The following is an 18,718-nucleotide window of genomic DNA, read 5'->3' as shown; positions in this document are numbered from 1 at the left end:
ATGATTTAATTGTCCATTTATGTCAACGATCTACACACAATACTATGTCATGTCAAAGTGTAAGAAGAATCCGTACAGCATTAATCAAAAATAAAACACTAATTATATATATTGATTAGATAAGTATCCCTCCCCCTGAGTCAATACATGTTAAAGTGGCAGCAATTACAGCTGTGAGTCTTTCTGGGTAAGTCTTTTTTGCACACCTGGATTGTACAATATTTGCAAATTATTATTTTTTTAATTCTTCAAGCTCTGTCAAGTTGGTTGCTGATCATTGCTAGACAGCCAAGTTCATGTCTCGCCATAGATTTTCAATCCGATTTAAGAACTGTAACTAGGCCACTCAGGAACATTCAATGTCGTCTTGGTAAGCAACTCCAGTGTATATTTGGCCTTGGGTTTTAGGCTATTGTCCTGCTGAAAGGTGAATTTGTCTCCCAGTGTCTGTTGGAAAGCAGACTGAACCAGGTTTTCCTCTAGGATTTTGCTTGTGCTTAGGTCTATTCCATGTATTTTTATCCCCCCAAAAAACTCTGCATTCCTTGCCGAAGACAAGCATACCCATAACATGATGCAGCCACCACCATGCTTGAAAATATTAAAAGTGGTACTCAGTGTTGTGTTGTTTGACTTACCACAAACATTGTATTCAGGACATAAAGCAAATTATCTTTGCCACATTTTTTGCAGTTTTACTTTAATGCCTTGTTGCAAACAGGATACATGTTTTGTAATATTTGTATTCTGTACAGGCTTCCTTCTAATCACTCTGTCATTTAGATTAGTATTGTGGAGTAACTACAATGTTGTTGATCCATCCTCAGTTTTCTGTTCTAAAGTTTCCTTCCTGTCCGGAAAATGAGTTAGGAAGGACGCCTTTATCTTTGTAGTGATGGGTGTATTGCTACACCATCTTAAGTGTAATTATACTGAAAAGAAATGTAAACATGACAAAAAATTTAAAAATGTCCATATGCACAAAAAGTTCTCAAATTGTGTGCACAAATGTGTTTACATCCCTGTTAGTGAGCATTTTATCCTTTGTCAAGATAATCCATCCATTTTACAGGTGTGGCACATCAAGAAGCTGATTAAACAGCATGATCATTACACATATGTACCTTGTGCTGAGGACAATGGCAGAACATCCAACCGGTCTCACAATCGCAGACCAGGTGTAACTACGCCAGCTCAGGATCCTCCACATTTTGTTTCTTCACCTGCACTTCTTTGCAAGGCATTGGAAAACCTCCCTGGTCTTTGAAATTCACTGCTCGACTGAGGGACCTTACAGATAATTGTATTTTTGGGGTACAGAGATGAGGTAGTCATTAAAAATATATCTTTTTAGCACTATTATTGCAACTTATTATGTAACTTGTTAAGCACATTTTTACTCCTGAACTTATTTAGGTTTGCATAACAAAGAGGTTGAATACTTATTGAATGGAGATTTTTCAGCTTTTCATATTTTATACATTTCTATCAATTTCGAAAAAAACATAAATCCACTTTGACATTATGTTTTTTTTGTGTAGGCCAGTGATACAACATCTAAATGTAATCCATTTTAAATCAGGCTGTAACACAACCAAATGTGTATAACTTAAAGGGGTGTGAATACTTTCTGAAGGCTCTGTATACTACAAGTCCATAGGGCTTTCACAGTACCCTTTCCACACAGCACATGCTCCTTCAACTGATTTTCTAAACAGTGTAGCTCTTATGCTGTACTGTATATTCACACTCTGCATCACAGAAAAGTAGGTCACAGATAAGACATCCCAACAGTTCACAAATGCACTAATAATGACCGTAAGTCTGACAACACATACAGGCCTTACCTACTTATCGATGTTGAATGTTATTTTTCCTTTTGTGGTGTCTGTATGGATGATTTCACTTTGACAATTGTTTTTGGTTTGTATTTTTGGTTCCTATGTTGTAGTCATTTTCTGTGTTTGAACAAACTTAGAGCGTAAGAGAGTGTTTTTGTTTGTCTACCCAAGTATCTATTGGTTTGACTACGAGCCAAACCCTATCCTTATCCACTAGCAGGACAATGTAGTTTCCTTCAAGTGCCCAGACAAGGAAAGCTCCCAATGGAAATACAAGTTACTGATCTTATTCAATTCATTTACGTAGGAATGGAGATGGTAAGGAGATAGCATTTGGGGGTATTATCCCCATGTGACAAAAAAAAAAGACACAAAATAACATGTCAGTTTTGTTCCTGTCCTGGGCTGAGATAGGGGGCAGAGAGGTTGTGTGTTTTCAGAGAGGAGCGAGAGAGTGTTCACAGTGCTGCAGTGATGAATCTTCGTATAGAATCCAATCCCCCTGCCTGGCCCATCGCCAATGCAGCAGAGCAGTGAAAAACAACAGCAGCACAGGCCCCTGCAATGGACCCCCAGCAGTCTATAACATGCTCTCTCCCCTTCACTCTTCCCTACACAATCATTTAAATGATGACCCTCCAAAGGTTCTCCTTTCCCTTCATCGTCAAAATAGGAAAAGTCAAAGTGTAGTGAGAAATGTGCAGACAGTTTAACAGGGCAGTTGAGTGATTTAAAGCAAACAGTCACCTCCTAAACCCTGCTCTACGGTCCATGACACATCACTCGGGGCCCAATTTAATTTACACCAAATGAAAAGCTCCCTAGAACCTCCCCCTCCCTCCCTGTAAGATAAAAAATATGAGGTGTCAGTTGTTTATGTAAAGCGTTGGTCTCTCACATCTCCAGTAATGGCTGCTTTAATATGTGCTATAGTAGCGTGTCCCTTATTGTCCCGACATCCCTGATCACCCCTCATTGAGCCCTCAGCAGCAGATGCCCAGGAACACCAAAGCCCCATTTGTCACAGTTCAACTCCACCACAGTCACAATATGAGAAAAGTGACTGTCACTCCCCAGCACTGTCAAGTGGATTCATCTCTCTTAGTCACAGCTGCTCTCCCAGCCTACTGTAGCAAGAGACTACATTAAGAAGCCCATTGATGCCCAGTCACCAGCAGTCCACTCTAATTTGTTTCGTGTAAGGGTGTTAGATTTGAATTTGCATGTGAAAAACCCTGGCTAGCGTTTAAAATAGCATCTTTAAACTCCAATTTTACTCATAGTAAAATCGATGCTGGCAGAACAGAAATCAGATTAAGGTTATGGGAGATTTTATTAAACTACAAAAATTGTTTTATAATATCTTTGGCGACCGACCAAATGTTTGGAAGAAGAAATGATAGCATAATATTTCCCTTAGTTCTCTGGCTGACCCACTAGGACGGGGTAATATTTTGGCTTCAGCAGAAGTGCTATGCAGTCTGGCCTAATATAGATGGACCCCACCCAAGCAAGGATGGCCCCTAAAGTCGTAATTGAAAGACATAAACCATAGCACTTAATTCATTTGAAGGGCTTTTAAAATCCTTTGAAATGCTGCTTAAGACGACTCCAACATCTAGACCTATGAGCTCAACCACAGGCAACTCAAATTCATTTAGTCTAGATAACTTTTACACATTTTTCTATAACAGTGAAATGGGAAGTGTTTGAACAATCTAAAAGCCAATATCTCCTGACAGATTCTTGTAGGCCTATGTTTTAAGGTTAGGGTTAAGTCTAGGCATTAACTCTGAATGGTTAAGGTGAGGGTTAAGGTTTGGGATAGGCTTAAAACAAAAATATCTTTCTATCGCTGGATTTGAACTTCCAACCTTTGGAATCAGAGACAGATAATAAAACATACATACACACATATTTTTCAAAATATATTTTCCTTTATTACCTTCAATACTTATGCACATCCGCCATCCACAACACCTGAGTAAAACCAAAACCTACTTGAAGGTAACAGAGCTCACTGTTGCCCCTAGTGGCCAGTTTCCACGTCATCTTCCGACATCGTCAGACACGGATGAACGTCGAATACTGACTTGTATCACGGGTGACCCGGCTGGAAAATCCATACACCAGTGCAGGATTCCCAGTGTGCAATGCTACTTAATAATGTAAACCTTCGCTATATCTTCAGCTTGGAAGTACAGTGTGTCCATCTCAACCTTCAATGACGTTGACACGCGTTATTATAGCCTTAAGAAAAATGAAGGATTTGGAAGAGCCATCTGTACACACACACATTGAGACAGGACCTGGAATCAAAGAGAAGAGAAGACAACTGTTTCTATTTCCTCTATCAAAGTCCATACATGCTTGGTAACATTTTATGGACTTTATGGCTCTGAGGAACCCTTCTCCATTTATGTAATCAGTTTTGATTTCTGCATTGTTTGGTTTTCATTGTGTGTGTGTGTGTGTGTGTGTGTGTGTGTGTGTGTGTGTGTGTGTGTGTGTGTGTGTGTGTGTGTGTGTGTGTGTGTGTGTGTGTGTGTGTGTGTGTGTGTGTGTGTGTGTGTGTGTGTGTGTGTGTGTGTGTGTGTGTTTTTTTTGAGGGAGACCGAGAGGTGAGATGGAGGTGGTGGTGGAGCAGGTAATAGAGTGATTGGCGTCTGATGTACAGCATGTCTGCAGGCTGTCCTTGTGTTGACTGATGAGAGCAACTCTTAATCACATAGATCTCATATTTATTAACAGTACACCTTCTGATAGGCCAGACAGCAGCTTCACAACTACCCCCAGAAAGGATGGAATGATGAAAGAGCGAGGGATGGAGGACAGAGACAGGCAGATGGGGAATATTTACTGCCCAAATTGATGGGAAGCAGATAGATTAGTATGGTGATTAATATGTCTCTGTGGGCCTGTGTTTACAACACTGTTTGTGTACCCTCCTGTATACTATTATCCCACTCTGCTGCAGCAGCCTCCACTGTCTACACTATCTGATGATTGAAAGATTGATGGAGAAAAGCGGGAGGGAGGGATGGAGAGAGCGAGAGAGCTTAGGCACCGTCTTAGTGTAACATTGTAAATGAAGTGTATCACACTGTCAACGAGATTCCTGAACAAGCACACATGCAGAAACTCAATAAAATGTATTTATAAAGCCCTTTTTACATCAGCCTAGAACCACAAACAGCAAGCAACAGTGGCTCGGAAAAACTCCCTAGAAAGGCAGGAACCTAGGAAGAAACCTAGAGAGGAACCAGGCTTTGAGCGGTGGCCAGTCCTCTTCTGGCTGTGCCGGGTGGTGATAAGAGTACATGGCCATTTAAGGCCAGATTGTTCTTCAAGATGTTCAAACTTCATAGATGACCAGCAGGGTCAAATAATAATCACAGTGGTTGTAGAGAGTATAACAGATCAGTACGTCAGGAGTAAATGTCAGATGGCTTTTCGTAGCCGAGCATTCAGAGGTCGAGACAAAGGGGCGGGAGAGAGAGAGATAGGTCCGGGACAAGGTAGTACGTCCGGTGAACAGGAAAAGGTTCTCTAGCTGCAGGCAGAACAGTTGAAACTGGAGGAGCAGCACAACCAGGTGGACTGGGAACAGCCAGGAGTCATCAGGCCAGCTAGTCCTGAAGGGTAAGGGGGGGGAAGAGAGAGAATTAGAGGGAGCATACAATTCACACAGAACAACAGAGAATTACACTAGATATAACAGACTGACCTTAGCCCCCCAGCACATAGACCATTGTAGCATAGATACTGGAGACTGAGACACAGGTGGGTCGGGGGACACTGTGGCCCCGTCCGATGACAGAGCCAACCAGGCAGGATATAACCCCATCCACTTTGCCAAAGAACAGACCCCACACCACTAGAGGGATATCAACAGACCACCAACTCACTACACAGAGACAGGGCGGAGTATAGCCCAGGAAGATCTCCTCTACCGCACAAGTCCGAGGGGGGCGCAAAACCAGACAGGAAGAAAATGTCTGTGACTCAACCCACTCAAGTGACGCATCCCTCATAGGGACGGCAACAAAGAGCACTAGTAAGCCAGTGACTCAGCCTCCGTAATAGCATCAGAGGCAGAGAGTCCCAGTGGCGAGAGAGGAGCCGGCTAGAAGAGACAGCAAGGGCAGTTCGTCGCTCCAGTGCCTTACAGTTCACCGTCGCACCCCTGGGCCAGACTACACTCAATCATAGGACCTACTGAAGAGATGAGTCTTCAGTAAAGACTTAAAGGTCGAGACCGCGTCTGCGTCTCACATGGGTAGGCAGATCATTCCATAGAAATGGAGCTCTATAGGAGAAAGCCCAGCCACCAGCTGTTTGCTTAGAAATTCTAGGGACAATAAGGAGGCCTTCATCTTGTGACCGTAGTGTGTGTGTTGGTATGTACGGCAGGACCAAATCGGAAAGATGGGTAGGAGGAAGCCTATGTAATGCTTTGTAGGTTAGCAGTAAAACCATGAAATCAGCCCTTGCCTTGACAGGAAGCCAGTGTAGGGAGGCAAGCACTGGAGTAATATGATAAGATTTTTTGGTTCTAGTTAAGATTCTAGCAGCTGTCTTTAGCACTAACTGAAGTGTATTTAGTGCTTTATCCGGGTAGCCGGAAAGTAGAGCATTGCAGTAGTCTAACCTAGAAGTGACAAAAGCATGGATGAATTTGTCTGCATTATTTTTGGACAAAAAGTTAGATTTTTGCAATGGTACGAAGATAGAAAAAAGCTGTCCTTGAAATATTCTTGATATGTTCGTCAACCATCAAGATTAATTGTCAGATCCAACAGCGTATCTCTTTATTTCTTGGGATCTAGAACTAGCATCTATTTTGTCCGAGTTTAAAAGTAAAACATTTGCCGCCATACACTTCCTTATGTCTGAAACACAGGCTTTTAGGGGGAGGCAATTTTGGGGCTTCACCATGTTTCATCGAAACGTACAGCTGTGTGTCGTCCACATAGCAATGAAAGTTGACCTTGTGTTTCCGAATGACACCACCATGAGGTAGAATATATAGTGAAAACAATAGTAGTCCTAAAATAGAACCTTGAGGAAAGCCGAAACTTACAATTGATTTGTCGGAGGACAAACCATCCACAGAGACGAACTGATATCTTTCCGACAGATAAGATCTATACCAGGCAAGAACTTGTCCATGTAGACTAATTAGGGTTTCTAATCTCTCCAAAAGAATGTGGTGATCAGTGGTGTCAAAAGCAGCACTAAGGTCTAGGTGCACGAGGACAGATGCAGAGCCTTGGTCTGACGCCATTAAAGGGTAAATTACTACCTTCACGAGTGCAGTCTCAGTGCTATGATGGGGTCTAAGACCAAACTGAAGCATTTTGTATACATCATTTGTCTTCAGGAAGGTAGTGAGATGCTGCGCAACAGCTTTTTCTTTTTTTTTAGAGGAATGAGAGATTTGATATGGGCCGATAGTTTTTTTGACATTTTCCAGGTCAAGGTTTAGCTTTTTCAAGAGAGGCTTTATTACTGCCACTTTTAGTGAGTTTGGTACCGGTGGATAGAGAGACGTTTATTATGTTCAACATAGGAGGGCCAAGCACAGGAAGTAGCTCTTTCAGCAGTTTAGTTGGAATAGGGTCCAGTATGCAGCTTGACAGTTTAGAGGCCATGACTATTTTCATGAATGTGTCGAGACACAGGATTAAAAAATGTGTGTCTCCATTGATCCTAGGTCCTGGCATTTTGGATTGTTGTTATTCACCTCAATTAGGTTGGAAAAATAGATTCTCACACACACACACACATAAAGCCAGTTAGCAATGGAGGCCTGTACCCCTCTCAAGGCCTGTACATCTGGACATGCCAGGCAAGCTGTCCTGAAGCCCCAGAATGGCGGAGCCCGTTTTTGACAGTGTCAAAGGAGTGCCTTAGGTTTGAATGGAGTCAGTCACTTAATAAACAGGTTGAGTGAATTATGGCCAGGCGGGCTGCTTGGACCGGACTCGCCCCTGAATGCATCACCATGTCTCTCAGACTCACTCATTCTGCAGAGAGGCTCGTTCAGACAGCTCTGCAGCTCATACCCTTGCAGAACAGAGACACAGGGAGTGACTAACCACTCCATGAGGCTGCCATACAATAATAGTACCCAGCACAGGACACTATAAGTGTAGTGTAATGGGGCTGTGTGTTAGCTGGCCCGGCCCAGTTGGTGCAGTGCGAGTTAGCCAGCCTGTGTGTTTTATTACCAGACTGGAGCAGATTGAAGTGACAGAACATTCTTATAACAGGACATGGCCAGCATAGATTGGCATCCCTGATGGCAGTGTAGCACAATCTCTCCTCTTTCAATATCACCTTGTTTTCCCTGCTTTCTCTCACACATATACACTGAGTGTACAAATAATGCTCTCTCCATGACAGACGACCAAGTGAATGCTTTATCCCTTATTGATGTCACCTCTTCATCTACACTGAAGTGGATTTAAAGGGAAGAGACAGATTAAAGAAGGATTTTTAAGCATTGAGACAATTGAAAGATGGATTGTGTGCCATTCAGAGGGTGAATGGGCAAGACAAAATATAAGTGCCTTTGAACGAGGTATAGTAGGTGTCAGGCCCAACGCTTCGACTGTGTCAAGAACTGCAACGCTGCTGGGTTTCACACTCAACAGTTTCCCGTGTGTATCAAAGGACATCCAGCCAACTTGAGAAAACCGTGGGAAGCATTGGAGTCAACATGGGCCAGAATCACTGTGGAACACTTTCCATGCCCAGACGAACACTCTATACACACAGTATTCATACACACTAATACACTCATTCCATAAGTTTCACGCTCCTCCTCCGCACAGCACCACACAGCCAGGAGAGACAGAGGGGGAGGAGAGCTCAATGGCCATGACTCATTCTGTGCTTTAGCCAGCTCTCTGATGCCCCTCTCACACAAACGCTCTTCACACAAACGCTCTCCCCCCTCCATTATATTTCTCTCCATCTCGCCACTCAAAAAGACTAATGGGTCGCTAGTCTTGGTCTAAAGGTGCTGCCATTGCTCTGAAATGCTATGGTCACAGTGTTACACAGGTCCATTTTGTCTTTACCTCTCTACAGGCAAATCTCTCACCCGGTTGGTGTGATTGGGGCACAGTAGCTTACAGTATGTATAGTGCAGTTAGATTAACAATAATGTAAGCTTTCTGTCAACATCAGATAAGTCTACGTCCTGGGAAATTGTCTTGTTACTTACAACCGCATGCTAATCGCATTAGCCTACTTTAGGTCAACCGTCCCGCGGCGGACCCACCGATCCTGTAGAGGTTTTAAATCACAAAACAAGATAGCAATCTCTGTCCAGGGAAGTCCCCAAAGCATATTGCATGTACAGTAACAGACAGTTACATGACCTACAGTACAGCATAGTCAAGCATGTTCATGTTTCCAACATTTTCGGACCACTAAACTAGTGTTGTCAGAGAGACAACAGGAGCCGCCTCCACTATTCCAGCACCATTTCATCATCATCAAATCACCACTGCTCCGTCTAATACAGTGACAACTATGTAAAAGATACCAAAAACAATTTAGTCCAATCAACGTAAGTTTTCCACATTTTGACTTTGTTTTGACTTTTTCCACATTTTGTTACGTTACGGCCTTATTCTAAAATTGATTCAATCGTTTTTTTTCATCAATCTACATACAATACCCCATAATGACAAAGCAAAAACAGATTTACATTTTTTTTAAATAAAACTGAAATATCACATTTACATAAGGATTCAGACTCTTTACTCAGTACTTTGTTGAAGCACCTTTTTTCTTCATAGGTATGACGCTAGAAGCTTAGCACACCTGTATTTGGAGAGTTGGAGGTTGGATGGGGAGCTTGGCTGCACAGCTATTTTCAGGTCTCTCCAGAGCTGTTCGATCGGGTTCAAGTCCGGGCTCTGACTGGGCCACTCAAGGACATTCAGAGACTTGTCCTGAAGCCACACCTGCGTTGTCTTGGCTGTGTGCTTAGGGTCGTTGTCCTGTTGGAAGGTGAATCTTCGCTCCAGTCTGAGGTCCTGAGTGCTCTGGAGCAGGTTTTCATCAAGGATCTCTGTATCTCTGTGCTCCGTTCATCTTTCCCTCAATCCTGACTAGGCTCCCAGTCCCTGTCGCTGAAAAACATCCCCACAGCATTATGCTGCCACCACCATGCTTCACCGTAGGGATGGTGCCAGGTTTCCTCCAGACGTGACGTTTGACATTCAGTCCAAAGTGTTGGTTTCATCAGACCAGAGAATCTTGTTACTCATGGTCTGAGAGTCTTTAGATGCCTTTAGACAAACTACAAGCTGGCTGTCATGTTCCTTTTACTGAGGAATGACTTCCGTCTGGCCACAACCATAAAGGCCTGAATGGTGGCGCGCTGCAGAGATGGTTGTCCTTCTGGAAGGTTCTCCCATCTCCACAGAGGAACTCTGGAGCTCTGTCAGAGTGACCATCGGGTTCTTGGTCACCTCCCTGACCAAGGCCCTTCTCCCCGGTTGCTCAGTTTGGCTGGGCGGCCAGCTCTAGGAAGAGTCTTGGTGGTTCCAAACTTCTTCCATTTAAGAATGATGGAGGCCATTGTGTTCTTGGGGACCTTCAATGCTGCATACATTTTTCAGTACCCTTCCCCAGATCTGTGCCTCGACACAATCCTGTCTCAGAGCTCTACGGTCAATTCCTTTGACCTCATTGTTTGGTTTTTGCTCTGAATTGCACTGTCAACTGTTGGACCTTATATAGACAGGTGTGTCTCTTTCCAAATCATGTCCAATCAATTGAATTTACCACAGGTGGACTCCAATCAAGTTGTAGAAACATCAAGGATGATCAATGGAAACAGGATGCACCGGAGCTCAATTTCAAGTCTCATAGCAAAGGTTCAAAAATGTGCAAAAAAAAACAACAACAAAAAGTTTTGCTATGATATTATGGGCAGATTTCAGATTGATGAGGGGGAATTTAAAAAAATATATATTTTAGAATAAGGCTGTAACGTAACAAAATGTGTAAAATGTCAAGAAGTCTGAGTACTTTCCGAATGCATTGTATGATGTGGCTGTCCAGGGATGTGGTTTAAGTGTGTGCACATGCGTTTGTGCAACTAGAAAAACATGGTGACTCACCCTACTTGAAGAGAAACTCCAATGCCATCCTCCTTTCTTTCATGTTGACGAACCGGTCTTTCACTCTTTCATACAGTACACGCTTTTATTTTTTGTTGTCCTAAGCCCTATTCGCACAGGACTAGTATCATAGAATGTCGTTTACATAATTACTACCCCAGCATGTCTGTTTTCCAGCAGATGATTTGGAGGTGATTAGTTTTACCAAACTGCCCCTGTAATATTATTATTATTATTACATTTTTTCTTCATTCAAAATTGACCGTTATGACAGAAGCCTGGAGGATCTTCTAGGAGTGAAGATATTTCACATGTCTAAGGATAGCCTAATGTTGGCCTAATGGCCAGTCAAAATATTAATGCATATCAATATCCTAAAGCCATGAAGTGTAACCTATGGAGACATTTAATTAACTGACGTATTTGGCAATTTATCAATTCAATATCGTCCACTTCATCTTTAAATAGAGAAGTATGGCACTAGGAAAGTTGATGTGTCAAGACAGCTAGGTCCATAACACTTTGTTTGAAGCATCAATTTGTTCCCATGTTCTTCTTACCCAAACTGGGTGCAGCACCTTAAAACACAGGGATAACGCTATGCACGGGATAAGTATTATTAGAGGACCTGGGAGTTTGCTGGAAAACGCTAGGCTTTTAGGGCTGGGATAATAACCTTCCTACCTAGTAAAAATTACTGACATGGCAGAGTCAGACGGAAACAAAATGACAGATGTTGTGATTTGAGCACATAATTACATTACCTGAGCTACTGCAGTAAAATGTATCCCGTCCTAATAGGGCTCTAGGCTACCTGGCTAAAATGCTTGCTAGCTAGCCTAACTTCCATTCATGGGCGTTAGTTAGTTATCATTAGCCTTCTACATCTAGCTACATATTGAACTTCCATCCTCTCAGGCCAGGGGCACAACAATGAAGGAAATAATGGTTGGATCAGAATCGTCGTTATAATCATTGGCCAGTATGGAGAATTAAGTAAAATCACAAGTCCAATCCATATGTCCATCCATGGCTAATTTAGGAAAGGGACAATTTTAGCTACTTTCCGTCAATGATGTAAACTCTCAATGGGATTTGAACCGCGCTTCTTAACACCCGCCCGCTTAACCCAGAAGCCTGCCACGCCAATGTGTCGGAGGAAACACTGTTCCCTAACCCGGACAACGCTGGGTCAATTGTGAGCCGCCCCAGTCACGGCCGGATATGACACAGCCTGGGATGTGGCGTCTGTAGTGACGCCACAAGCACTGCGATGCAATGACTTAGACCGCTGTTCCACTCGGAAGGCCAGTTTTTTCAATAATTTTGTCAAGGAGGCCAGACCCTTGCTGGCTTCCCTTGTCTTTAATGCAACGGGCGGCAACAATGTCATACTCGTTTGGACTTGACAGCATCAGATAGATGGCCTACATGTAGAGACAACATGTAGAGAGACAGAGGGGCCCTGTTTCACTCACTCGGATGCTTTCTCCTGTAAGATACATTCAGCCACTTGTGAAATGTAGGAAAATTAAATTAATGTTTTTTTTCTTGGCATGAATACACACCACTGGAAATAGCGTGCATTGTGTCAGCCGTCATCTGAGCATTGTAGAGGCATCGGTTCGGCTCCACCCTCTTGGGCGAGTAGCAGTCACGGAAGTAAGCTCTGAGCTCTCCTTTTGAGCAGTGCAGTGACTGGTTAGAGTGAATCAATACAGGTGTGCCAGTCCAGGGCAACACCCATCTCCAAGGAGACCAGCCAAGGGGGTGGGACTAAATTAATCAATTAGGGGAAACACACAGAGGAGAGAGAGGCACAGCAAACCAACGAAAACATGCACAGCCAAGAATAAAGCACACAGTTACAAAATGTCCACTGCAACTCAAATAAACACCATATTCACAAATGAAGAGCTAAAAAGTGAATAATAGCCGACTGGGACCTGCGACTTGTGTGTGTAACACGCCCGTTCTAAACCCTCTCTGGAGCGGTGCTGAGGCTGCAGGCCAATAATACACTTCCCCACGCAGCCACCAGACGGCTGTAGCTCCAGTGCTATGGACTACATTACAGTATCATCGCTACACAGGCGCATGCCAGGGAGATTTGCTCTCCAGTATCTGTGCATTATCTCTGTAGTAGCTTTGATCTGGATCAGATGGTGTCAGTTAGTCTTCTACTGTAGCAGCCCTTCAGTTTAGTTGATTTTAGCTACATCTTAGTCATTTGGCAGACACTCAAGTCTAGATGCACTATACTGTGTGTGCGTGCCTGCCTTCACACCTGTGTTCATGCATGCAATAAAGAGTCTGTGTGTGTGTGTGTGTGTGTGTGTGTGTGTGTGTGTGTGTGTGTGTGTGTGTGTGTGTGCGTGCGTGCGTGCGTGCGTGCGTGCGTGCGTGCGTGCGTATGTGTGTGTGTGTGCGTGCGTGCGTGCGTGCGTGCGTATGTGTGTGTGCGTGCGTATGTGTGTGCGTGCGTATGTGTGTGTGCGTGCGTATGTGTGTGCGTGCGTATGTGTGTGTGCGTGCGTATGTGTGTGCGTGCGTATGTGTGTGTGCGTGCATGCATGCGTGCGTATGTGTGTGTGCGTGCGTATGTGTGTGTGTCAACGAAAGTGTGTGACAGAATGACAGGTTTAAAGAGGGGGACTGACGGAGTGTCCATGTTGATGTTGATTCCTACCCCACATTTTGAAGTCTCCTCAGTGTTTCAGCAAGCATCAGGAAACAGGCAATAAAACCCCACAAAGCGCCCGCCACATGCTGATGGCAGTGGCCCTAAAGAGCAGGGAGTGAGAGTAATTGTCCTGCTCATGAGGGGGGCAAGATGTAACATCTAGAGGGCACGTCTGTCCCCAACCTAAATCAGCCACACCACAAAACAGGAGAGCACAGTATATCTCAATATATAACCCTGGGCCATACACATTCTGAGTAGTGGGTCGTACCTCTCTCTGTCCCTCTATGTACCCGTCTAGGCCTAGTCTTGAGGTCATGTGTGGGCCAGAAAGAATGTTTGGTAAAGTATGACTATGGGAGGCCAGACAGACTGTTTGGTAAAGTATGACTATAGGAGGCCAGACAGACTGTTTGGTAAAGTATGACTATAGGAGGCCAGACAGACTGTTTGGTAAAGTATGACTATAGGAGGCCAGACAGACTGTTTGGTAAAGTATGACTATAGGAGACAAGACCGACTGTTTGGTAAAGTATGACTATAGGAGACAAGACCGACTGTTTGGTAAAGTATGACTATAGGAGGCCAGACAGACTGTTTGGTAAAGTATGACTATAGGAGGCCAGACAAACTGGTAAAGTATGACTATAGGAGGCCAGACAGACTGTTTGGTAAAGTATGACTATAGGAGGCCAGACAGACTGCTTGGTAAAAGTATGACTATCGGAGGCCAGACAGACTGTTTGGTAAAGTATGACTATAGGAGGCCAGACAGGCTGTTTGGTAAAAGTATGAGAATCAGTATCAGAATGGTGATGTTTTAGAAGTCTCTGTAACAGGAAACATCATTGGCTCTTGAAAGATACCAGACTGGTTCCATCATTATGTACGTCTGGAATCTGAAGGGCTCTTATCAGTCTGTTATTCCTGCTATGTTATCATTCAACTTTAGCTTCCTCAGTGGACTCAGAGCCATGGGATATGATAGAGCAGAGTTTTGTTCGATAATACTAGGATTATGAAAGGAGCTTGTTTTTCCTCTATAGCTGAGGACCACGGGCTAATTTGTCATCTCTTCATGTACATTAGTGTCTCCAGTCCCCTGCTCTGCAGTGGTTGGCACTGGTAACTCTCCCCCACAAACACACCCGAACACAGGGCTGAGCCAGTCACGTGATATGTTTACCGAGGTCACGGTCCAGTGCTACTGAGTGGTGTATAACCCCCTCTCGGGTGAGGCTTTGGTTCCCCTCTCCTCACATCCCCCTCTCCCCACATCCCCCTCTCCTCACATCCCCCTCTCCTCACATCCCCCTCTCCTCACATCCCCCTCTCCTCACATCCCCCTCTCCCCACATCCCCCTCTCCTCACATCCCCCTCTCCTCACATCCCCCTCTCCTCACATCCCCCTCTCCCCACATCCCCCTCTCCTCACATCCCCCTCTCCCCACATCCCCCCTCTCCTCACATCCCCCTCTCCCCACATCCCCCTCTCCTCACATCCCACTCTCCTCACACCCCCTTCTCCCCACATCCCCCTCTCCTCACATCCCCCTCTCCTCACATCCCCCTCTCCCACATCCCCCTCTCCTCACATCCCCCTCTCCTCACATCCCCCTCTCCCCACATCCCCCTCTCCCCACATCCCCCTCTCCTCACATCCCCCTCTCCCCACATCCCCCGCTCCTCACACCCCCTTATCCTCACATCCCCCTCTCCTCACATCCCTCTCTCCCCACATCCCCCACTCCTCACATCCCCCTCTCCTCACACCCCTTTCTCTTCACATCCCCCTCTCCTCACATCCCCCTTCTCCCCACATCCCCCTCTCCTCACATCCCCCTCTCCTCACACCCCCTTCTCTCCACATCCCCCTCTCCTCACATCCCCCTTCTCCCCACATCCCCCTCTCCTACAAGCATTTATCTCTCTGCGTGGTTTTGGCAGCGATGTGCTTTTCCCAGCGTTTAGCCAGGAGAGACAGAGAGGAGGAAGAGGGGGAGAAAAGGAGGCCTTTTCAGGCAGGGAATGACGGCCGCTTTATTAAAAAAGGCACGGCCCTTTGAGAAGCTGGCCTCCCCCCGCCCCGTGCGTCTGGTCCATTGTCATGGGGTAGTGGCAACGTAAATGGCCCCCCCACTGAGCGCTTTGTCACTGTAAGTCATTCCACAGACTGGAACAGACCCGCTCACAGAGCACAGGAATTCTCCACCCAAAACACAACGCCTGTCTGTAAATGGCAGGCTGAGAAAAAAAAAGATTGTCTGGCTGTCACAAAAAAAGGCAGGAGGGACAGAGAGATGTGGGAAGACATGTAGCTAAGGAGGGATAGCAGAAAAGAAGGGATCAACACACACTCTACACTCTCTCTTTCACCCCAAGGGATCAATCTCGAGGTGAAAGAGAGAGAGCTGGGGGACATCAAAACAAGTGAAAAGTAAAGAGAGAGAATGAGGGGGGGGCTGGTGGAGAGAGAGGAAGACAGTAAATGGAAAGTGTCATGGAGGAGAGAAGATGAAGAAAGAGAGAAAAGGAAATAGACAAATGAGTGAAAGAGAGACAGGGAGAGGTAGTGGGCGAGGCGACACAGCGTGAGATTGAGGGGAGTGTGTGTTCAATGTGTGTCTTTAGATACAGGCAGCATTCCTCTAGAGATAAACACCCCCTCCCCTCCCACACTGGACGGGCCCTGTTCACTCAAGTGTGTGTGTCTGCGTGTGTGTGTTTAGGTAGGACATGGTCTCAGTGCCCAGTCCCAGCAAACACTCTCGGGGGGCAAGGAAACAGCAGTGGAGTGTGTGTGTAAGAGAGAGAGAGAGAGAGAGAGAGAGAGAGAGAGAGAGAGAGAGGGAAAGAAGAGAGAGAAAGAAGAGGGAGAGAGAGAGAGAGAGAGAGAAAAGCAGAGAGAGGGAGTGGAGGGCCAGCAAGCATGCCGGCCAAGCTCATCACCTGTGGAGTGAGTAGAAACTGGATTGTGTTCCATAACTGTCTCGTTATTATTCCTTTATCACTGTAATCTCTTCACTCTCTCCTTCACTCTATTCCTCATGCTTCTGTCTCTCTGACAGTCTGTGTTCCTCATGCTACTGTCTCTCTGACAGTCTGTATTCATCATGCTACTGTCTCTCTGACAGTCTGTATTCCTCATGCTACTGTCTCTCTGACAGTCTGTATTCATCATGCTACTGTCTCTCTGACAGTCTGTATTCCTCATGCTACTGTCTCTCTGACAGTCTGTATTCATCATGCTACTGTCTCTCTGACAGTCTGTATTCCTCATGCTACTGTCTCTCTGACAGTCTGTATTCCTCATGCTACTGTCTCTCTGACAGTCTGTATTCCTCATGCTACTGTCTCTCTGACAGTCTGTATTCATCATGCTACTGTCTCTCTGACAGTTTGTATTCCTCATGCTACTGTCTCTCTGACAGTCTGTATTCATCATGCTACTGTCTCTCTGACAGTCTGTATTCATCATGCTACTGTCTCTCTGACAGTCTGTATTCCTCATGCTACTGTCTCTCTGACAGTCTGTATTCATCATGCTACTGTCTCTCTGACAGTTTGTATTCATCATGCTACTGTCTCTCTGACAGTCTGTATTCATCATGCTACTGTCTCTCTGACAGTCTGTATTCATCATGCTACTGTCTCTCTGACAGTCTGTTTGTGGGTTTATCTGTTTGCTCTGTTAGCAGTCTTGTTTCTGTATACTACAGTTTAACCATGTTGTGGTCTTAGATCACTTTCTTAGAACTTCCACTACCTTTCCCGGTGATTTCTAACGAACCCAACTGTCAATTTCCCCTGTCTGTCCACCTAAATCATTTTACTGCACAGTTATTAAACTTTTATTTTGATCATCTCTCTATTTTGAATCAATGAACGGATGCAACTCCAAACCTTCTAATATATTAATCTTCAGTTACAGTATAATTCACTTAGAACAGCTCATCTTTACTTTCCTACATCTTCATGCAGTTAAGATTCTCTCATCATTAACTATTTGGAGACCTCTTCCTCGCTTCCCTCTCTCTATGTGGTCTTCCCTTCATTAATGAATCTGTCCATGTCTCTGTCTGTCACAGAGAGAAGGAGAGTGAAGGATAGAGGACAAGGAGATGATGAGTAGAGGGCTATTTGAGACACTGTAAACACAGTTGTCTATTCCATATTGATGCTTCCTGATGACATTTGTCTCATATTAAACAGATTCATCTTTTAGTTAATTAGTATTTTAGTTGCGTTCAATAGAATAGAACAATAGTGACTGAATCTTTTTGCTGTTCATGTTTTGTCCATTACATTCATTTGACTTGGTGTCCCATAGCAACTACAGATCTCCGTAAGGGAGAGAGAGTCTAGCTAGTCGTTTGGGATACATTTTAGGGAGTAACGGTGCATGTGTGTCTGTGAGATTGTGTGTGAGACATGCGTGTGTGTGATGGTTGTGTGTCCTGTTCTGTAGTCTTCTTTGAATCTTGTTATGACTTAGTTTAGTGCTCTGTTCTGTTCTGTTGTGGAATGTCTGTTGTGGGTGGGTGGTAAGTAAGCTGATGATCAGTACACTTATCTCTCATTAGCTACATCATTTTATCTCGACTTCACTGAAGCTCCTGCTAATTTAGGTAGTATGAACATTAAAAGACACACAGCAGACATCTACAATATTTTGTCTGTATACTGTATAGCCAGAGGACTGCTGATTCAGCACTTAAGTTTAAAGGGGGATTTTGGCTACAGCAAAGACGCTCAGCAGCAGCAGACATCATCTGGTTAAGCATGCCGTGAAAGGCCAGATGATGCAACCTTAAAGATATGTAACATTCAAAATACGGAAATCATCCCCTTATGATGCATTTTGCAAAATATAATTTTTAAAATTTATTTGATTTATTTAACCTTTATTTAACCAGGTAGGCTAGTTGAGAACAAGTTCTCATTTACAACTGCGACCTGGCCAAGATAAAGCATAGCAGTGTGAACAGACAACAACACAGAGTTACACATGGAGTAAACAATAAACAAGTCAATAACACAGTAGAAA

At 44.4% G+C, this 18,718-nt stretch overlaps 1 protein-coding gene across 11 annotated transcripts in view; it reads left to right on the top strand.

The window, feature by feature from the left end:
- Nucleotides 1-18,718, top strand: part of LOC135514047 (ankyrin-1-like) — a 149,328-nt gene that overhangs the window by 64,846 nt on the left and 65,764 nt on the right. The window contains exon 1 of one of the 11 annotated variants that reach the window (XM_064937210.1): nucleotides 16,248-16,627. The exons of the other annotated variants lie outside the window; for them this stretch is intronic. Within the exon in view, the coding sequence (XP_064793282.1) occupies nucleotides 16,601-16,627 (27 nt within the window). The 5' untranslated portion in view covers nucleotides 16,248-16,600. Of the gene's footprint in view, nucleotides 1-16,247; nucleotides 16,628-18,718 lie in introns of those variants that run through there. 11 annotated transcript variants of the gene reach the window in all.

The sequence above is a fragment of the Oncorhynchus masou genome, chromosome 25, assembly GCF_036934945.1.
Source record: "Oncorhynchus masou masou isolate Uvic2021 chromosome 25, UVic_Omas_1.1, whole genome shotgun sequence".
In the NCBI taxonomy this organism is placed as follows: Eukaryota; Metazoa; Chordata; class Actinopteri; order Salmoniformes; family Salmonidae; genus Oncorhynchus; species Oncorhynchus masou.
This window is presented reverse-complemented; position numbering and strand designations above follow the sequence as displayed.